This window comes from Taeniopygia guttata, chromosome 37, assembly GCF_048771995.1.
Source record: "Taeniopygia guttata chromosome 37, bTaeGut7.mat, whole genome shotgun sequence".
NCBI classification, from domain to species: domain Eukaryota; kingdom Metazoa; phylum Chordata; class Aves; order Passeriformes; family Estrildidae; genus Taeniopygia; species Taeniopygia guttata.
Window position 1 is genome coordinate 849,656 of NC_133062.1, and position 15,653 is coordinate 865,308.

General features: G+C 52.1%; 1 protein-coding gene across 2 annotated transcripts in view; it reads right to left on the reverse strand.

Annotated features, from left to right (window-relative positions):
* Positions 1 to 397: 397 nt before the first annotated feature.
* The window catches only part of LOC121468851 (palmitoyl thioesterase CPT1C), a 33,915-nt gene continuing 18,659 nt past the window's right edge, over positions 398 to 15,653 (reverse strand). For both annotated transcript variants that reach the window (XM_072921589.1, XM_072921588.1), the window contains 9 exons: positions 15,022 to 15,264; positions 13,654 to 13,759; positions 11,694 to 11,810; positions 10,805 to 10,963; positions 9,127 to 9,258; positions 7,482 to 7,634; positions 5,450 to 5,551; positions 4,607 to 4,702; positions 398 to 505 (listed from right to left, as the gene is read on the reverse strand). In XM_072921589.1, coding sequence (XP_072777690.1) covers positions 413 to 505; positions 4,607 to 4,702; positions 5,450 to 5,551; positions 7,482 to 7,634; positions 9,127 to 9,258; positions 10,805 to 10,963; positions 11,694 to 11,810; positions 13,654 to 13,759; positions 15,022 to 15,264 — 1,201 coding nt within the window. In that variant the 3' untranslated portion in view covers positions 398 to 412. The remainder of the gene's footprint in view (positions 506 to 4,606; positions 4,703 to 5,449; positions 5,552 to 7,481; positions 7,635 to 9,126; positions 9,259 to 10,804; positions 10,964 to 11,693; positions 11,811 to 13,653; positions 13,760 to 15,021; positions 15,265 to 15,653) is intronic.

The following is a 15,653-nucleotide window of genomic DNA, read 5'->3' on the forward strand; positions in this document are numbered from 1 at the left end:
CCTCCCAGTAACACCAGTAACCTCCCAGTAACACCAGTAACCTCCCAGTGACTCCCAGTAACTCCCAGTGACTCCCAGTAACACCAGTAACCCCCCCAGTAACCTCCCAGTGACTCCCAGTAACACCAGTGACCCCCCCAGTGACACCAGTGACCCTCCCAGTGACTCCCAGTAACACCAGTGACCCCCCCAGTGACTCCCAGTGACTCCCAGTAACTCCCAGTAACACCAGTGACCCCCCCAGTAACCTCCCAGTGACTCCCAGTAACCTCCCAGTGAATCCCAGTAACACCAGTGACCCTCCCAGTTCCCTCCCAGTCCCTCCCAGTCCCCCCCAGTCCCTCCCAGTCCCCTCCCAGTCCATCCCAGTCCATCCCAGTTCTCCCAGTTTGCTCTGTTGGGTTCCAGCCGTTTATTGGGGGGGGAGGGGCAGCCCCTCCCCCCCCCGCAGCTGCCGCAGCTCCGCCAGAGAGGCCCGAAAACGTTGTGGGAACAGCCGGGGGTCCTGGGGGGCAAAACGGGGGGTCAGGGACCCCGAAAACAGCCCAAATACAGCCCAAATACAGCCCAAAATACAGCCCAAATACACCCCAAAATACAGCCCGAATACGGCAAAAATACACCCCGAATACACGGCAAAAACAGCCCAAAATACAGCAAAAATACAGCAAAAATACACCCAAAATACAGCAAAAAAACAGCTCAAATACACCCCAAAATACAGCAAAAATACAGCAAAAATACACCCAAAAATACACCCCAAATACAGCCCAAATACACCCAAAAATACACCCCAAAACCAGCAAAAATACACCCAAAAATACACTCCGAAAACAGCCCAAATACACCCCAAAATACAGCCCGAATACAGCAAAAATACACCCCAAAATACAGCAAAAATACACCCAAAATACAGCCCAAATACACCCAAAAATACAGCAAAAATACAGCAAAAATACACCCCAAAAACAGCCCAAATACACCCAAAACACAGCCCAAAAACAGCCCAAATACAGCCCAAATACAGCCCAAAATACAGCCCAAATACACCCAAAAAAACAGCCCAAATACACCCAAAATACAGCCAAAATATAGCAAAAATACAGCCCAAAAATACAGCCCAAAAACAGACCAAATACACCCTGAATACAGCAAAAATACACCCAAAATACAGCAAAAATACAGCCCAAATACACCCAAAATACAGCCAAAATATAGCAAAAATACACCCAAAAATACAGCAAAAATACACCCAAAAATACACCCAAAAATACAGCCCAAATACACCCCAAAACCAGCCCAAATACACCCAAAAATACAGCAAAAATACAGCAAAAATACAGCAAAAATACACCCAAAAATACAGCCCGAATACAGCCCAAATACACCCAAAATACAGCCCGAATACGGCAAAAATACACCCCGAATACACGCCAAAAACACCCCAAATACACCCAAAATACACCCAAAATACAGCCCGAATACAGCAAAAATACACCCAAAAATACACCCCAAAAATACACCCAAAATACACCCCAAAATACAGCAAAAATACAGCAAAAATACACCCAAAAATACAGAAAAAATACAGCAAAAATACAGCCCAAATACACCCAAAAATACAGCAAAAAATACACCCAAATACACCCAAAATACAGCCGGAATACAGCAAAAATACACCCAAAATACAGCCCAAATACAGCCCAAATACACCCAAAAATACACCCAAAATACACCTCAAATACACCCCAAAATACAGCCAAAATACAGCCCAAATACACCCAAAAATACACCCCAAATACAGCCCAAATACACCCAAAATACAGCCCAAATACAGCAAAAAATACACCCAAAAATACACCCCGAAAACAGCCCAAATACACCCAAAATACAGCCCGAATACAGCAAAAATACACCCCGAATACAGCCAAAACACACCCAAAAATACAGCAAAAATACACCCCAAAACTCAGCAAAAATACACCCAAAAATACAGCCCAAAAACAGCCCAAATACAGCCCAAATACACCCAAATACAGCAAAAATACACCCAAAAATACAGCCCAAAAGCAGCCCAAATACACCCCAAAATACAGCAAAAATACATCAAAAATACATCAAAAATACAGCAAAAATACAGCCGGAATACAGCCCAAATACACCCAAAAATACCCCCCAAAAATAGCCCAAATACACCCAAAATACAGCCCAAATACACCCCAAAATACAACAAAAATACACCCAAAAATACAGCAAAAATACACCCCAAAATACAGCAAAAATACAGCAAAAATACAGCAAAAATACACCCAAAAATACAGCAAAAATACACCCAAAAATACAGCCCAAATACAGCAAAAATACACCCAAAAATACAGCAAAAATACACCCAAAAATACAGCAAAAATACAGCAAAAAATACCCAAAAATACAGCCCAAAAACAGCCCAAATACACCCCAAATACACCCCAAATACACCCCAAATACAGCAAAAATACACCCAAAAATACAGCAAAAATACAGCAAAAATACAGCAAAAATACACCCAAAAATACAGCCCGAATACAGCCCAAATACACCCAAAAATACACCCAAAAATACAGCAAAAATACAGCAAAAATACACCCCAAAATACAGCAAAAATACAGCCCAAATACACCCCAAATACAGCCTAAATACAGCAAAAATACACCCAAAAATACAGCAAAAATACACCCAAAATACAGCAAAAAATACACCCAAAAATACACCCAAAAATACAGCAAAAATACAGCAAAAATACACCCCAAAAATACAGCAAAAATACAGCAAAAATACAGCCCAAAACCAGCCGGAATACAGCAAAAATATAGCAAAAATACACCCCAAACACAGCCCAAATACACCCAAAAATACAGCCCAAATACAGCAAAAATACAGCAAAAATACACCCAAAAAATACAGCCCAAAAGCAGCCCAAATACACCCCAAAATACAGCCAAAAAAACAACAAAAATACACCCCGAATACACGCCAAAAACAGCCCAAATACACCCAAAAATACAGCAAAAATACACCCAAAAATACAGCAAAAATACAGCCCGAAAACAGCCTAAATACACCCCAAAATACAGCAAAAATACAGCAAAAATACAGCCTGAATACAGCAAAAGTACACCCAAAAATACACCCAAAAATACAGCAAAAATACACCCCAAAAACAGCCCAAATACACCCAAAAATACACCCCCAAAACAGCCCAAATACACCCAAAATACAGCCCGAATACAGCTAAAATACACCCAAAAATACAGCAAAAATACACCCCGAATACAGCCCAAATACACCCCGAAAACCGCCCAAATACACCCAAAAATACAGCAAAAATACACCCAAAAATACAGCCCAAATACACCCCAAAAACAGCCCAAACACAGCCCAAATACAGCCCAAATACAGCCCAAAATCCATCCTGTGACCCCCAAATACACCCCGAGAACCCCAAATACCCTCCGGGACACCCAAATCCCCCCAGACCCCCCAAAATTTTCCCCAAAATCTCCTTCAGGACCCCCAAAATCCCCCAAGAAACCCCAAAATCACTGAGGGGGGTGGGGAGAGGGGGAAATGAGGATTAGGGGGGGTCTTGGAGGGTTGGGGGGTTTTTTGGGGGAGGTTTTGGGGGGGTTTGGGCTTTTTTGGGGTTTTTTGGGGCAGGATTTGGGTTTTTTGGGGGGAGTTTTTGGGTTTGTTTGGGGGAGGTTTTTGGGTTTTTTGGGGCAGGATTTGGGTTTTTAGGGGGTTTTTTTTGGGGTGTTTTTGGGTTTGTTTGGGAGAGATTTTGGGGTTTTTTGGGGCAGGATTTGGGTTTTTTGGGGGAAGGTTTTGGGTGTTTTTGGGGGGAGGTTTTGGGGTTTTTTGGGGGGTTTGGGGGACGTTTTGGGGTTTTTTGGGGCAGGATTTGGCTTTTTTGGGGGGAGGTTTTGGGGGTTTTTTGGGGGGGAGGTTTTGGGGTTTTTTGGGGGGGGGTTGGGGGAGGTTTTGGGTTTTTTTGGGGCAGGATTTGGGTTTTTTGTGGGGGGAGGTTTTGGGGTTTTTTTTGGGGGGGAGGTTTTGGGGTGTTTTTGGGGGTTTGGGGCAGGTTTTGGGGTTTTTTGGGGCAGGATTTGGGGTTTTTGGGGGGAGGTTTTGGGGTTTTTTTGGGGGGTTTGGGATTTTTTTGGGGTTTTTTGGGGCAGGATTTGGGTTTTTTGGGGGGAGGTTTTAAGGGGTTTTTTGGGAGGAGGTTTTGGGGTGTTTTTGGGGGGTTTGGGGGAGGTTTTGGGGTTTTTTTGGGGCAGGATTTGGGTTTTTTTGGGGGGAGGTTTTGGGGGGTTTTTTGGGGCATGATTTGGGTTTTTGGGGGGAGGTTTTGGGTTTTTTTTGGGGGGAGGTTTGGGAGAGGTTTTGGGGTTTTTTGGGGCAGGATTTGGATTTTTGGGGGGAGGTTTTGGGTTTTTTTGGGCAGGATTTTGGTTTTTTGTGGGGAGGTTTTAGGGTTTTTTGGGGGTTTTTTTTTGGGGTGTTTTTGGGGGGTTTGGGGGAGGTTTTGGGATTTTTGGGGGGTTTTTGGCCGCCCCTCACTCACCGTTTTGGGGGACCCCTCCCTGCAGGAGATGTGGACGAGGACGGGGCCGCCGTCCCCTCCCCCCGTGAAGGAAACCCCGTAACCGTCCTGGTGGGGCTGGGGGGAGCTGGTCAGCACCAGGGACCCCCAGTTCCTCCCAGTAACTCCCAGTTCCTCCCAGTCCATCCCAGTCAGCACCAGGGACCCCCCAGTTCCTCCCAGTCCATCCCAGTCCATCCCAGTATCCCCCAGTTCCTCCCAGTCCATCCCAGTCAGCACCAGGGACCCCCCAGTTCCTCCCAGTCCATCCCAGTCACTCCCAGTAAACCCCAGTTCCTCCCAGTCCCTCCCAGTAACCCCCCAGTTCCTCCCAGTCCATCCCAGTCACTCCCAGTAACCCCCCAGTTCCTCCCAGTCCATCCCAGTATCCCCCAGTTCCTCCCAGTCCATCCCAGTCCCTTCCAGTCCATCCCAGTCCCCCCCCAGTCCCTTCCCAATCCATCCCAGTCCATCCCAGTCACTCCCAGTCCATCCCAGTATCCCCCAGTTCCTCCCAGTCCCTCCCAGTAACCCCCCAGGTCCATCCCAGTAAAACCAGAACTCCCCCCAGCACCTCCCAGTAGTCCCCAGTGCCCCCAGTCCCCACCTAATGCCTCCCCAGTCCATCCCAGTATCCCCCAGTCCCTCCCAGTCCCTCCCAGTTCCCATCCCAGTCCCATCCCAGTCCCTCCCAGTTCCCATCCCAGTCCCTCCCAGTTCCCCCCCAGTCCCCCCCAGTCCCCTCCCAGTCCCCCCCATTCCCCCCCAGTCTCTCCCAGTCCCTCCCAGTCCCTCCCAGTCCCTCCCAGTCCCCCCAGTACGCACCGGGTTGAAGCCCATCCCCGCGGGCCGCAGGGGGCGGGGCAGCAGCGGTGGGTGTGGCCGGGGGGCGGGGCTAAAGGCCAGAGCCCAGGGCTGCCCCAGCACCTGGGGGGCGGGGACATGCAAATGAGCCTTCAGCCACACCCAATGTGCCAGCCAATCACTGTGACTCTCATTAGGCCACACCCTCTGGTGGCCACACCCCATTGACCATATAAAGACAGGCCACGCCCTCCTTGGCCACACCCACTTAATCAAAAGGCAAATTTTAGTCAAGCCCCGCCCCTCCTGGTTTAGGCCCCACCCCTTTTAAAACCAAGCCCCACCCACTTCCTTATATGGTAATTTCCAACCAAGACCCACCCCCATATGGTAATTCCCACCCAAACCCCACCCACTTATTAATATGGTAATTCCCACCCAAGCCCCACCCCCTCAGGCCCCACCCACTTATTAATATGGTAATTCCAGCCAAGCCCCACCCCTCAAGCCCCACCCACTTATTAATATGGTAATTCCCAGCCAAGCCCCACCCCTCAAGCCCCACCCACTTATTAATATGGTAATAACCAACCAAACCCCACCCCTCAAGCCCCACCTACTTCTTAATATGGTAATTTACACCCAAGCCCCTCTTCAAGCCCCACCCACCTATTAATATGGTAATTCCCAGCCAAGCCCCACCCCCTCAAGCCACACCCACTTCCTTATATGGTGACTCCAGCCAAGCCCCACCCACTTATTAATATGGTAATTCTCACCCAAGCCCCACCCCTCAAGCCCCACCCCCTTATTAATATGGTAATTTACAGCCAAGCCCCACCCACTTCCCTATATGGTAATTCACAGCCAAGCCCCACCCCCTTAAGCCCCACCCACTTATTAATATGGTAATTCCCAGCCAAGCCCCACCCCTTAAGCCCCACCCACTTATTAATATGGTAATTCCCACCCAAACCCCACCCACTTATTAATATGGTAATTCCCACCCAAACCCCACCCCATCAAGCCCCACCCACTTATTAATATGGTAATTCCCAACCACGATCCACCCCCAAAGCCCCACCCACTTCCCTATATGGTAATTCACACCCAAGCCCCACCCCTCAAGCCCCACCCACTTATTAATATGGTAATTCCCAGCCAAGCCCCACCCCCTCAAGCCCCACCCACTTATTAATATGGTAATTCACACCCAAGCACCACCCCCTCAAGCCCCACCCACTTCCCTATATGGTAATTCACACCCAAGCCCCACCCCCTCACGCCCCACCCACTTATTAATATGGTAATTTCCAGCCAAGCCCCACCCACTTCCTATATGGTAATTCATACCCAAACCCCACCCCCTCAAGCCCCACCCACTTATTAATATGGTAATTACCAACCAAGTCCCACCCCCTCAAGCCCCACCCACTTATAAATATGGTAATTCCCACCCAAGCCCCACCCACTGATTAATATGGTAATTCCCACCCAAACCCCACCCCTCAAGCTCCACCCACTTATTAATATGGTAATTACCACCCAAGCTCCACACCCCCAAGCCCCACCCACTTATTAATATGGTAATTCACACCCAAGTCCCACCCACTTCTATTTATGGTAATTCACACCCAAGCCCCACCCCTCAAGCCCCATCCACTTATTAATATGGTAATACCCACCCAAGCCCCACCCACTTCCATATATGGTAATTCCCAGCCAAGCCCCACCCCCAAAGCCCCACCTACTTCTTAATATGGTAATTCCCAACGAAGCCCCACCCCTCAAGCCCCACCCACTTATTAATATGGTAATTCCCAGCCAAGCCCCACCCACTTCCTTATATGGTAACTCCAGCCAAGCCACACCCACTTATTAATATGGTAATTCACTCAAACCCCACCTACTCAAGCCCCACCCAGTTATTAATATGGTAATTTCCAGCCAAGCCCCACCCACTCATTAATATGGTCATTATCACCCAAGCCCCGCCCCCTCAGTGTGACCCACACCCCTCCAGGCCACGCCCCCAGGCCGAAGCCCCGCCCACCTCGGTGAGGAAGGGTGGGCGGAGCCGCATCTGATTGGCCACGGCCGCCAGCGCCTGCAGGTGCCGCTCCAGCCCCGCCCCCGTCATGGCCGCCCGGCGCCGCCCCCGCGCCTGCGCCAGCGCCGCCTCCAGCAGCGCCCCCAGGCGGCCGCGCTGTGGGGAGGGGTCAGGGGGGCTGGGACCCCCGAACAGCGCCCCAAAAATCAACCCCAAAATCCCCCAGTGACCCCCCTAAAATCTACCCAGAGACCCCCGAACAGCGCCCCAAAATCAACCCCAAAATCCCCCAATGACCCCCCTAAAATCCCCCCAGAGACCCCCAGTGATCGCCCCAAAATCAACCCCAAAGTGCCCACAGTGACCCCCCGAAAATCCCCCCAGAGACCCCCGAATAGCGCCCCAAAATCAACCCAAAAATACCCCCAATGTCCCCCTAAAATCCCCCCAGAGACCCCCTAAAATCCCCCCAATGACCCCCCTAAAATCCCCCCAGAGACCCCCGAACAGCGTCCCAAAATCAACCCCAAAGTGCCCCCAGTGACCCCCTAAAATCCCCCCAGAGACCCCCTAAAATCCCCCCAGAGATCCCCTAAAATCCCCCCAGAGACCCCCTAAAATCCCCCCAGAGACCCCCGAATCGCGCCCCAAAATCAACCCCAAAGTGCCCCCAGTGACCCCCTAAAATCCCCCCAGAGACCCCCTAAAATCCCCCCAGAGACCCCCTAAAATCCCCCCAGAGATCCCCTAAAATCCCCCCAGAGACCCCCTAAAATCCCCCCAGAGACCCCCAAACAGCGCCCCAAAATCCCCCAGTGCCCCCCCTAAAATTCCCCCAGAGACCCCCGAACAGCCCCCCAAAATCAACCCCAAAGTGCCCCCAGAGACCCCCCTAAAATCCCCCCAGAGACCCCCGAATCGCGCCCCAAATTCAACCCAAAAATCCCCCAGTGATCCCCCTAAAATCCCCCCAGAGACCCCCGGAAAGCGCCCCAAAATCAACCCTAAAATCCCCCCAGAGACCCCCTAAAATCCACCCCGAGACCCCCGAACAGCGCCCCAAAATCAACCCTAAAATCCCCCCAGAGACCCCCTAAAATCCACCCCGAGACCCCCGAACAGCGCCCCAAAATCAACCCCAAAATGCCCCCAGAGACCCCCCTAAAATATCCCCAGAGACCCCCAATAATCGCCCCAAAATCCCCCCATAGAGCCCAAATGATCACCCCATTTTGGGGTGCCCAGCCCCATTTTGGTTTCCCCAGCCCCATTTTAGGGTCTCCATCCCCATTTTGGGGTCCCCAACCCCATTTTGGTTTCCCCATCTCCATTTTGGGGTCCCCAGCCCCACTTTGGGGTCTCCATCCCCATTTTGGTTTCCCCATCCCCATTTTGGGTTCCCCATCCCCATTTTGGGTTCCCCATCCCCATTTTGGTTTCCCCATCCCCATTTTGGTTTCCCCATCCCCATTTTGGTTTCCCCATCCCCATTTTGGTTTCCCCATTCCCACTTTAGTTTCCCCATCCTCATTTTGGTTTCCCCATCCCCATTTTGGGGTGCCCATCCCCATTTTGGGGTCCCCAACCCCATTTTTGAGGTCCCCATCCCCATTTTGTGGTCCCCAGCCCCATTTTTGGGGTTCCTCACGGGGGTTTGGGGGTCCCTGAGGGCGCGTTCCAGCTCGAGCAGGGCTCGCCCCACGCCGCGGGCGCCGTCGGCGCGGCCCTCGAGGAAAAGGCGCGTCGGGATCGGCTCGTACGTCAGGGCTGGGCCGCGCTCCTGAGGGGATTTGGGGAGATTTTGGGAATCTGGGGGATTTTGGGGTGTCTGGGATGGAGTTTGGGGGGTTTCAGTTGGATTTGGGGAGGTCTCAGTTGGATTTTGGGGGTTTCAGGTGGATTTTGGGGGTCTCAGGTGGGTTTTGGGGGTCTCAGGTGGGTTTTGGAGCCCTTGAGGAAAAGGCACATCGATATCGGCTCATATGTCAGGGCGGGGCTATGCTCCTGAGGGCATTTTGGGCAGATTTTGGGAATCTGGGGGATTTTGGGGTCTCTGGGATCGATTTTGGGGTGTCTGGGATGGAGTTTGGGGGGGTTTCAGTTGGATTTGGGGAGATCCCAGGTGGATTTTGGGGGTCTCAGTTGGATTTTGGGGGTCTCATGTGGGTTTTGGTGCCCTCAAGGAAGAGGCACATCGGGATCGGTTTGTACATGAGGGCGGGGCCGCGCTCCTGAGGGGATTTCGGGGAGATTTTGGGAATCTGGGGGATTTTGAGGTCTCTGGGATGGATTTTGGGGTGTCTGGGATGGAGCTTGGGGGGTTTCAGTTGGATTTGGGGAGGTCTCAGGTGGATTTTGGGGGTCTCAGGTGGGTTTTGGGGGTCTCAGGTGGGTTTTGGAGCCCTTGAGGAAAAGGCGTGTTGGGATCAGTTTGTACATGAGGGTGGGGCAGCACTCCTGAGGGGATTTTGGGCAGATTTTGGGAATCTGGGGGATTTTGGGGTCGCTGGGATCGATTTTGGGGTCTCTGGGATGGAGTCTGGGGGGGTCTCCGTTGGATTTGGGGGGGTCTCAGGTGGATTTTGGGGGTCTCAGTTGGATTTTGGGGGTCTCACGTGGGTTTTGGAGCCCTTGAGGAAAAGGCACATAAGCATCGGATTGTACATGAAGGCGGGGCCACACTCCTGAGGGGATTTTGGGGAGATTTTTGGGAATCTGGGGGATTTTGGGGTGTCTGGGATGGAGTTTGGGGGTCTCAGTTGGATTTTGGGCGTCTCAGGTGGGTTTTGGAGCCCTTGAGGAAAAGGCACATCGGGATCGGCTCGTACGTCAGGGCGGGGCCGCGCTCCTGAGGGCATTTTGGGCAGATTTTGGGAATCTGGGGGATTTTGGGGTGTCTGGGATGGAATTTGGGGGGGTCTCAGTTGGATTTTGGGGGTCTCATGTGGGTTTTGGAGCCCTCGAAGAAAAAGCACATTGGGATCAGTTTGTACATGATAGTGGGACCATGCTCCTGAGGGGATTTTGGGGAGATTTTGGGAATCTGGAGGATTTTGGGGTGTCTGGGATCGATTTTGGGGTTTCTGGGATGGAGTTTGGGGGGTCTCATTTGGATCTGGGGAGGTCTCAGTTGGATTTGGGGGGGGTCTCAGGTGGATTTTGGGGGTCTCAGGTGGGTTTTGGAGCCCTTGAGGAAAAGGCACATCGATATCGGCTCATATGTCAGGGCGGGGCTATGCTCCTGAGGGGATTTTGGGGAGATTTTGGGAGTCTGGGACGGAGTTTGGGGGCTCCTGGTGTGAATTTTGGGGGTCTCAGAGTCTCACCCTGACCAGCGCCAGCTCCAGCGCCAGTGGCAGCAGCTCCTGAGGGCTCTCGGGGGTCCCGGAGGGTCCCAGGGGTTCCTCGACCGACACCACGTGGAGCTGGAGCCCCTCAGCCATGGCCTGGAACTGCTCCCGAGCCTGGGGCAGCACCCCCGAAACCTGCCCAAAAATATTCCTGAAATACCCCAAAATATCCTCAAACAGATCTGAACCCCTTAGCATGAGACAGCACCCCCAAAACCTGCCCGAAAATATCCAAAAAATACCCCAAAATAGCCTCAAACAGCTCTGAATCCCCAGGCCTGGGGCAGCACCCCTGAAACCTGCCCAAAAATATTCCTGAAATACACCAAAATATCCTCAAACAGATCTGAACCCCCAGGTCTGGGGCAGCACCCCTGAAACCTCCCCGAAAATATCCCAAAAATACCCCAAAATATCCTCAAACAGATCTGAACACCCAGGGCTGAAACAGCATCCCTGAAACCTCCCCAAAAATATCCCAAAAATACACCAAAATATCCTCAAACAGCTCTGAACCCCTTAGCATGAGACAGCATCCCTGAAACCTCCCCGAAAATATTCCTGAAATATCCCAAAATATCCTCAAACAGATCTGAACACCCAGGGCTGAAACAGCACCCCTGAAACCTGCCCGAAAATATTCCTGAAATACCCCAAAATATCCTCAAACAGATCTGAACCCCCAGGGCTGAGACAGCATCCCTGAAACCTCCCCGAAAATATCCCAAAAATACCCCGAAATATCTTCAAACAGCTCTGAACCCCCAGGCTTCGCAACACCCCTAAAATCTGCCCCCAGATATCAAAAAAATATCCCAAAAATACCCCGAAACAGCCCCCAGACCCCTCCCAGTGCTCCCAGTACCTGCGGGGGCAGCTCCCAGTGCAGCTCCATGGGGGGCTCGGGGTCCCTGCCCTGCCCGTCCCCGGGACAATTCCCGCTCTCGTCGTAGCCCAGGGACCGGTCCAGGGCCAGCGCGAACTGAGGGGGCAAAAATTAGGGGAGGGGGTCCCAAAATTGGGGACCCTCCCCGATTCACCCCTCCCAAAATTTCCCTCCTCATTTTCCCCTGAAGGTTTTCCCTTTTTTCCCCTCTCACGTTTTCCCGCCCTTTTTTCCCCCTCAGGTTTTCCCGCCCTTTTTTCCCCCCTCACGTTTTCCCGCCCTTTTTTCCCCCTCACGTTTTCCTTTTTCTCCCCCCTCACGTTTTCCCACCCTTTTTTCCCCCTCACGTTTTCCTGCCCTTTTTTCCCCCTCACGTTTTCCCGCCCTTTTTTCCCCCTCACGTTTTCCTGCCCTTTTTTCCCCCCTCATGTTTTCCTTTTTTCTCCCCCTCACGTTTTCCTGCCTCTTTTTCCCCCCTCACGTTTTCTGCCCTTTTTCCCCCCTCACATTTTCCCGCCCTTTTTTCCCCCTCACGTTTTCCCGCCCTTTTTTCCCCCTCACGTTTTCCCGCCCTTTTTTCCCCCCTCACGTTTTCCTTTTTCTCCCCCCTCACGTTTTCCTGCCCTTTTTTCCCCCCTCACGTTTTCCTGCCCTTTTTTCCCCCCTCACGTTTTCCCGCCCTTTTTTCCCCCTCATTTTCCTTTTTCTTCCCCCTCACGTTTTCCTTTTTCTTCCCCCTCACGTTTTCCCGCCCTTTTTTCCCCCTCACGTTTTCCCGCCCTTTTTTCCCCCCTCACGTTTCCCGCCCTTTTTCCCCCCTCACGTTTCCCGCCCTTTTTTTGCCCCCTCGCGTTTTCCCGCCCTTTTTCCCCCCCTCACGTTTTCCCGCCCTTTTTTCCCCCTCACGTTTCCCGCCTTTTTCTTCCCTCACGTTTTTCCCGCCCTTTTTTCCCCCCTCACGTTTCCCGCCCTTTTTTTGCCCCTCACATTTCCCACTCTTTTCTCCCCTCACGTTTCCCACTTTTTTCTCCCCTCACATTTCCCCAGTTTTGTGCCCTGCCATTCCTCACAAAATTGGGGAGGGGTCCCAAATTTGGGGAGATTTTGGGGACGTCTCCAAAGGTTTTGGGGGAGTCTCAAGTTCCGGGGAATTTTTGGGGCATTTCAGGGGGGGATTTTTGGGGGACTTTGGAAGGAAATTGGGTGTATTTTAGGGGGATTTTTGGAGGCATTTGGGGAGTATATTTGGGAGGATTTTGGGGGGAATTTTTTGGGTTGATTTTGATGTATTTTTGAGGTACCTTTCAGGTATTTTTGGGGTACCTACTGGCCCCAGGGTGGGGTCCTGGATTTTGGAGTGATTTTTGAGTGGAATTGGGGGGAAGTATTTACGGTATTTTGGGGAGATTTGGGGAGTTTTTGTGGTATTTTAGAGGGGTATTTTGGGGGGAATTTGGGGTATTTTTGGGGTACCTCCCAGAGGTGCCAGGCCATGCCGGGCATCCTGGATTTTGGAGTGATTTTTGAGGAATTTTTTGCGGTATTTTTGGGGAGATTTGGGGAATTTTTGGGGTATTGTAGAGGGGCATTTTTGGGGGAATTTGGGGTATTTTTGGGGTACCTCCCAGAGGTGCCTGGCCATGGGGGGCATCCTGGATTTTGGAGTGATTTTTGAGGGATTTTTTGCAGTATTTTTGGGGAGATTTGGGGAATTTTTGTGGTATTTTAGAGGGGCATTTTTGGGGGAATTTGGGGTATTTTTGGGGTACCTCCCAGAGGTGCCTGGCCATGGGGGGCATCCTGGATTTTTGGAGTGATTTTTGAGGGATTTTTTGCGGTATTTTTGGGGAGATTTGGGGAATTTTTGTGGTATTGTAGAGGGGTATTTTTGGGGGAATTTGGGGTATTTTGGGGGGAATTTGGGGTATTTTTGGGGTACCTCCCAGAGGTGCCAGGCCACGGGGGGGTCTCCCCACGAGTGCTCCACGTTGAGCCCGACGCGCCCCGAGGGGAACACGACCAACGTCAGCGACTTGTCAAACCACCTGGGGGGACACGGGGGGTCCAAAACTCCCCAAAATCCCACCCTGGGACCCCCCAAAATATACCCCAGCGCCCAAAATATCCCAGACTCCCCAAAACCCCTCCCAAAACTCCTGAAATGTCCCCAAAACAGCTCCAAGAAGCACCTGGGGGGGCCCAAAATTCCCCCCAAACACCCCAAAATCCACCCTGGACCCCCCCAACTCCCCCTGGGACCCCCAAAACCTTCCTCGAGGGACCCCCCAACCCCCCCAAATCCCTGCTGGGGGTCCTGGGTTGTGATTTGGGAGATTTGGGGAAGAGGATGGGGGGTCCAGGGGGAGTTTGGGGAGATTTTGGGGGGTCTCTGACTGGTTGTGGGGGATTTGGGGTTACCAGGGGGATTTTGAGGAGTTTTGAGGGGATTTTGGCACAATTTTAGGGGGATTTGGGGGCACTTTGGGGGTGTCTGACCAGTTGTGATGGGGTTTAGGAGTTCCCAGGCAGAATCTGGGATGTTTTGGGTGGATTTTGGGGGGTTTTTGGAGGTTTTGAGGGGATTTTGGGAAGGTTTGAGGGGATGTGGGAGGTTTTGAGGGGATTTTGGGGTTTTTTGAGGGGATTTTGGGGGGTTCTGAGGGGATTTTGGGGTTTTTTGAGGGGATTTTTGGGCTTTTTGAGGGGATTTTGGGGCTTTCTGAGGGGATTTTGGGGGTCTCTGACCGGTTGTGGGGGAGTTTAGGTGTTCCCACGGGGATTTTGGGGGGTTTTGAGGGGATTTTGGGGGTCTGTGACTGATTGTGAGGGGGTTTAGGAGTTCCCAGGCAGAATCTGGGATGTTTTGGGTGGATTTTGGGGGAATTTTCGGAAGTTTTGAGGGGATTTTGGGGGGGTTTGAGGGGATGTGGGAGGTTTTGAGGGGATTTTGGGGGGGTTCTGAGAGGATTTTGGGGGTCTGTGACTGATTTTGAGGGTGTTTAGGTGTTCCCAGGGGAATTTTGGGATGTTTTGGGTGGATTTTGGGGGAATTTTTGGAGGTTTTGAGGGGATTTTGGGGGGGTTTGAGGGGATTTTGGGGGGGTTCTGAGGGGATTTTGGGGGGTGTTGAGGGGATTTTGGGGGTCTGTGACTGATTTTGAGGGTGTTTAGGTGTTCCCAGGGGGATTTTGGGAGGTTTTGAGGGGATGTGGGGGGGTTTGAAGGGATTTTTGGAGGTTTTGAGGGGATTTTGGGGGAATTCTGAGGGGATTTTGGGGTTTTTGAGGGGATTTTGGGGGTCTCTGACCGGTTGTGGGGGGGTCCCAGCAGCAGCGCCTTGGCCTCGTTGTCCAGGTCCCCATCCCGGGGGGGGTCTCGCTCCTCGGGGGGGGGTTCCCCATTTTTGGGGGGATCCCCATTTTTGGGGGGGTCCCCGTTGGGGGAGGGGTCGAAGGCGATGACGAACGGGGCGTCCTCGAGGACCCCCAAAGCCGCCACGTTGGGACCCCCCCCTGCCAGCAGCAGCGCCCGCGCCTGCGCCCAGCGGCACCTGGGGATAAAAATACCCCAAAATATCCCAAAAACACCCCAAAATACCCCCAAAACACCCCAAAATACCCCAAAAACACCCCAAAATACCCAAAAAACACCCCAAAATACCCTAAAAACACCCCAAAATACCCCAAACCGCCCCGCCAACAGCAGCGCCCGCGCCCGCGCCCAGCGGCACCGGGGGGGATAAAAATACCCCAAAATATCCCAAAAACACCCCAAAATACCTCAAAAATACCCCAAAATACCCCAAAACCACCCAAAAATACCCCAAACCCCCCCGCCAGCAGCAGTGCCCGCGCCCAGCGGCACCTGGGGACCCCAAAACCTCATCAGGGACCCCAAAATACCCTAAAATACCCAAAATACCCCAAAACACCCCAAAAT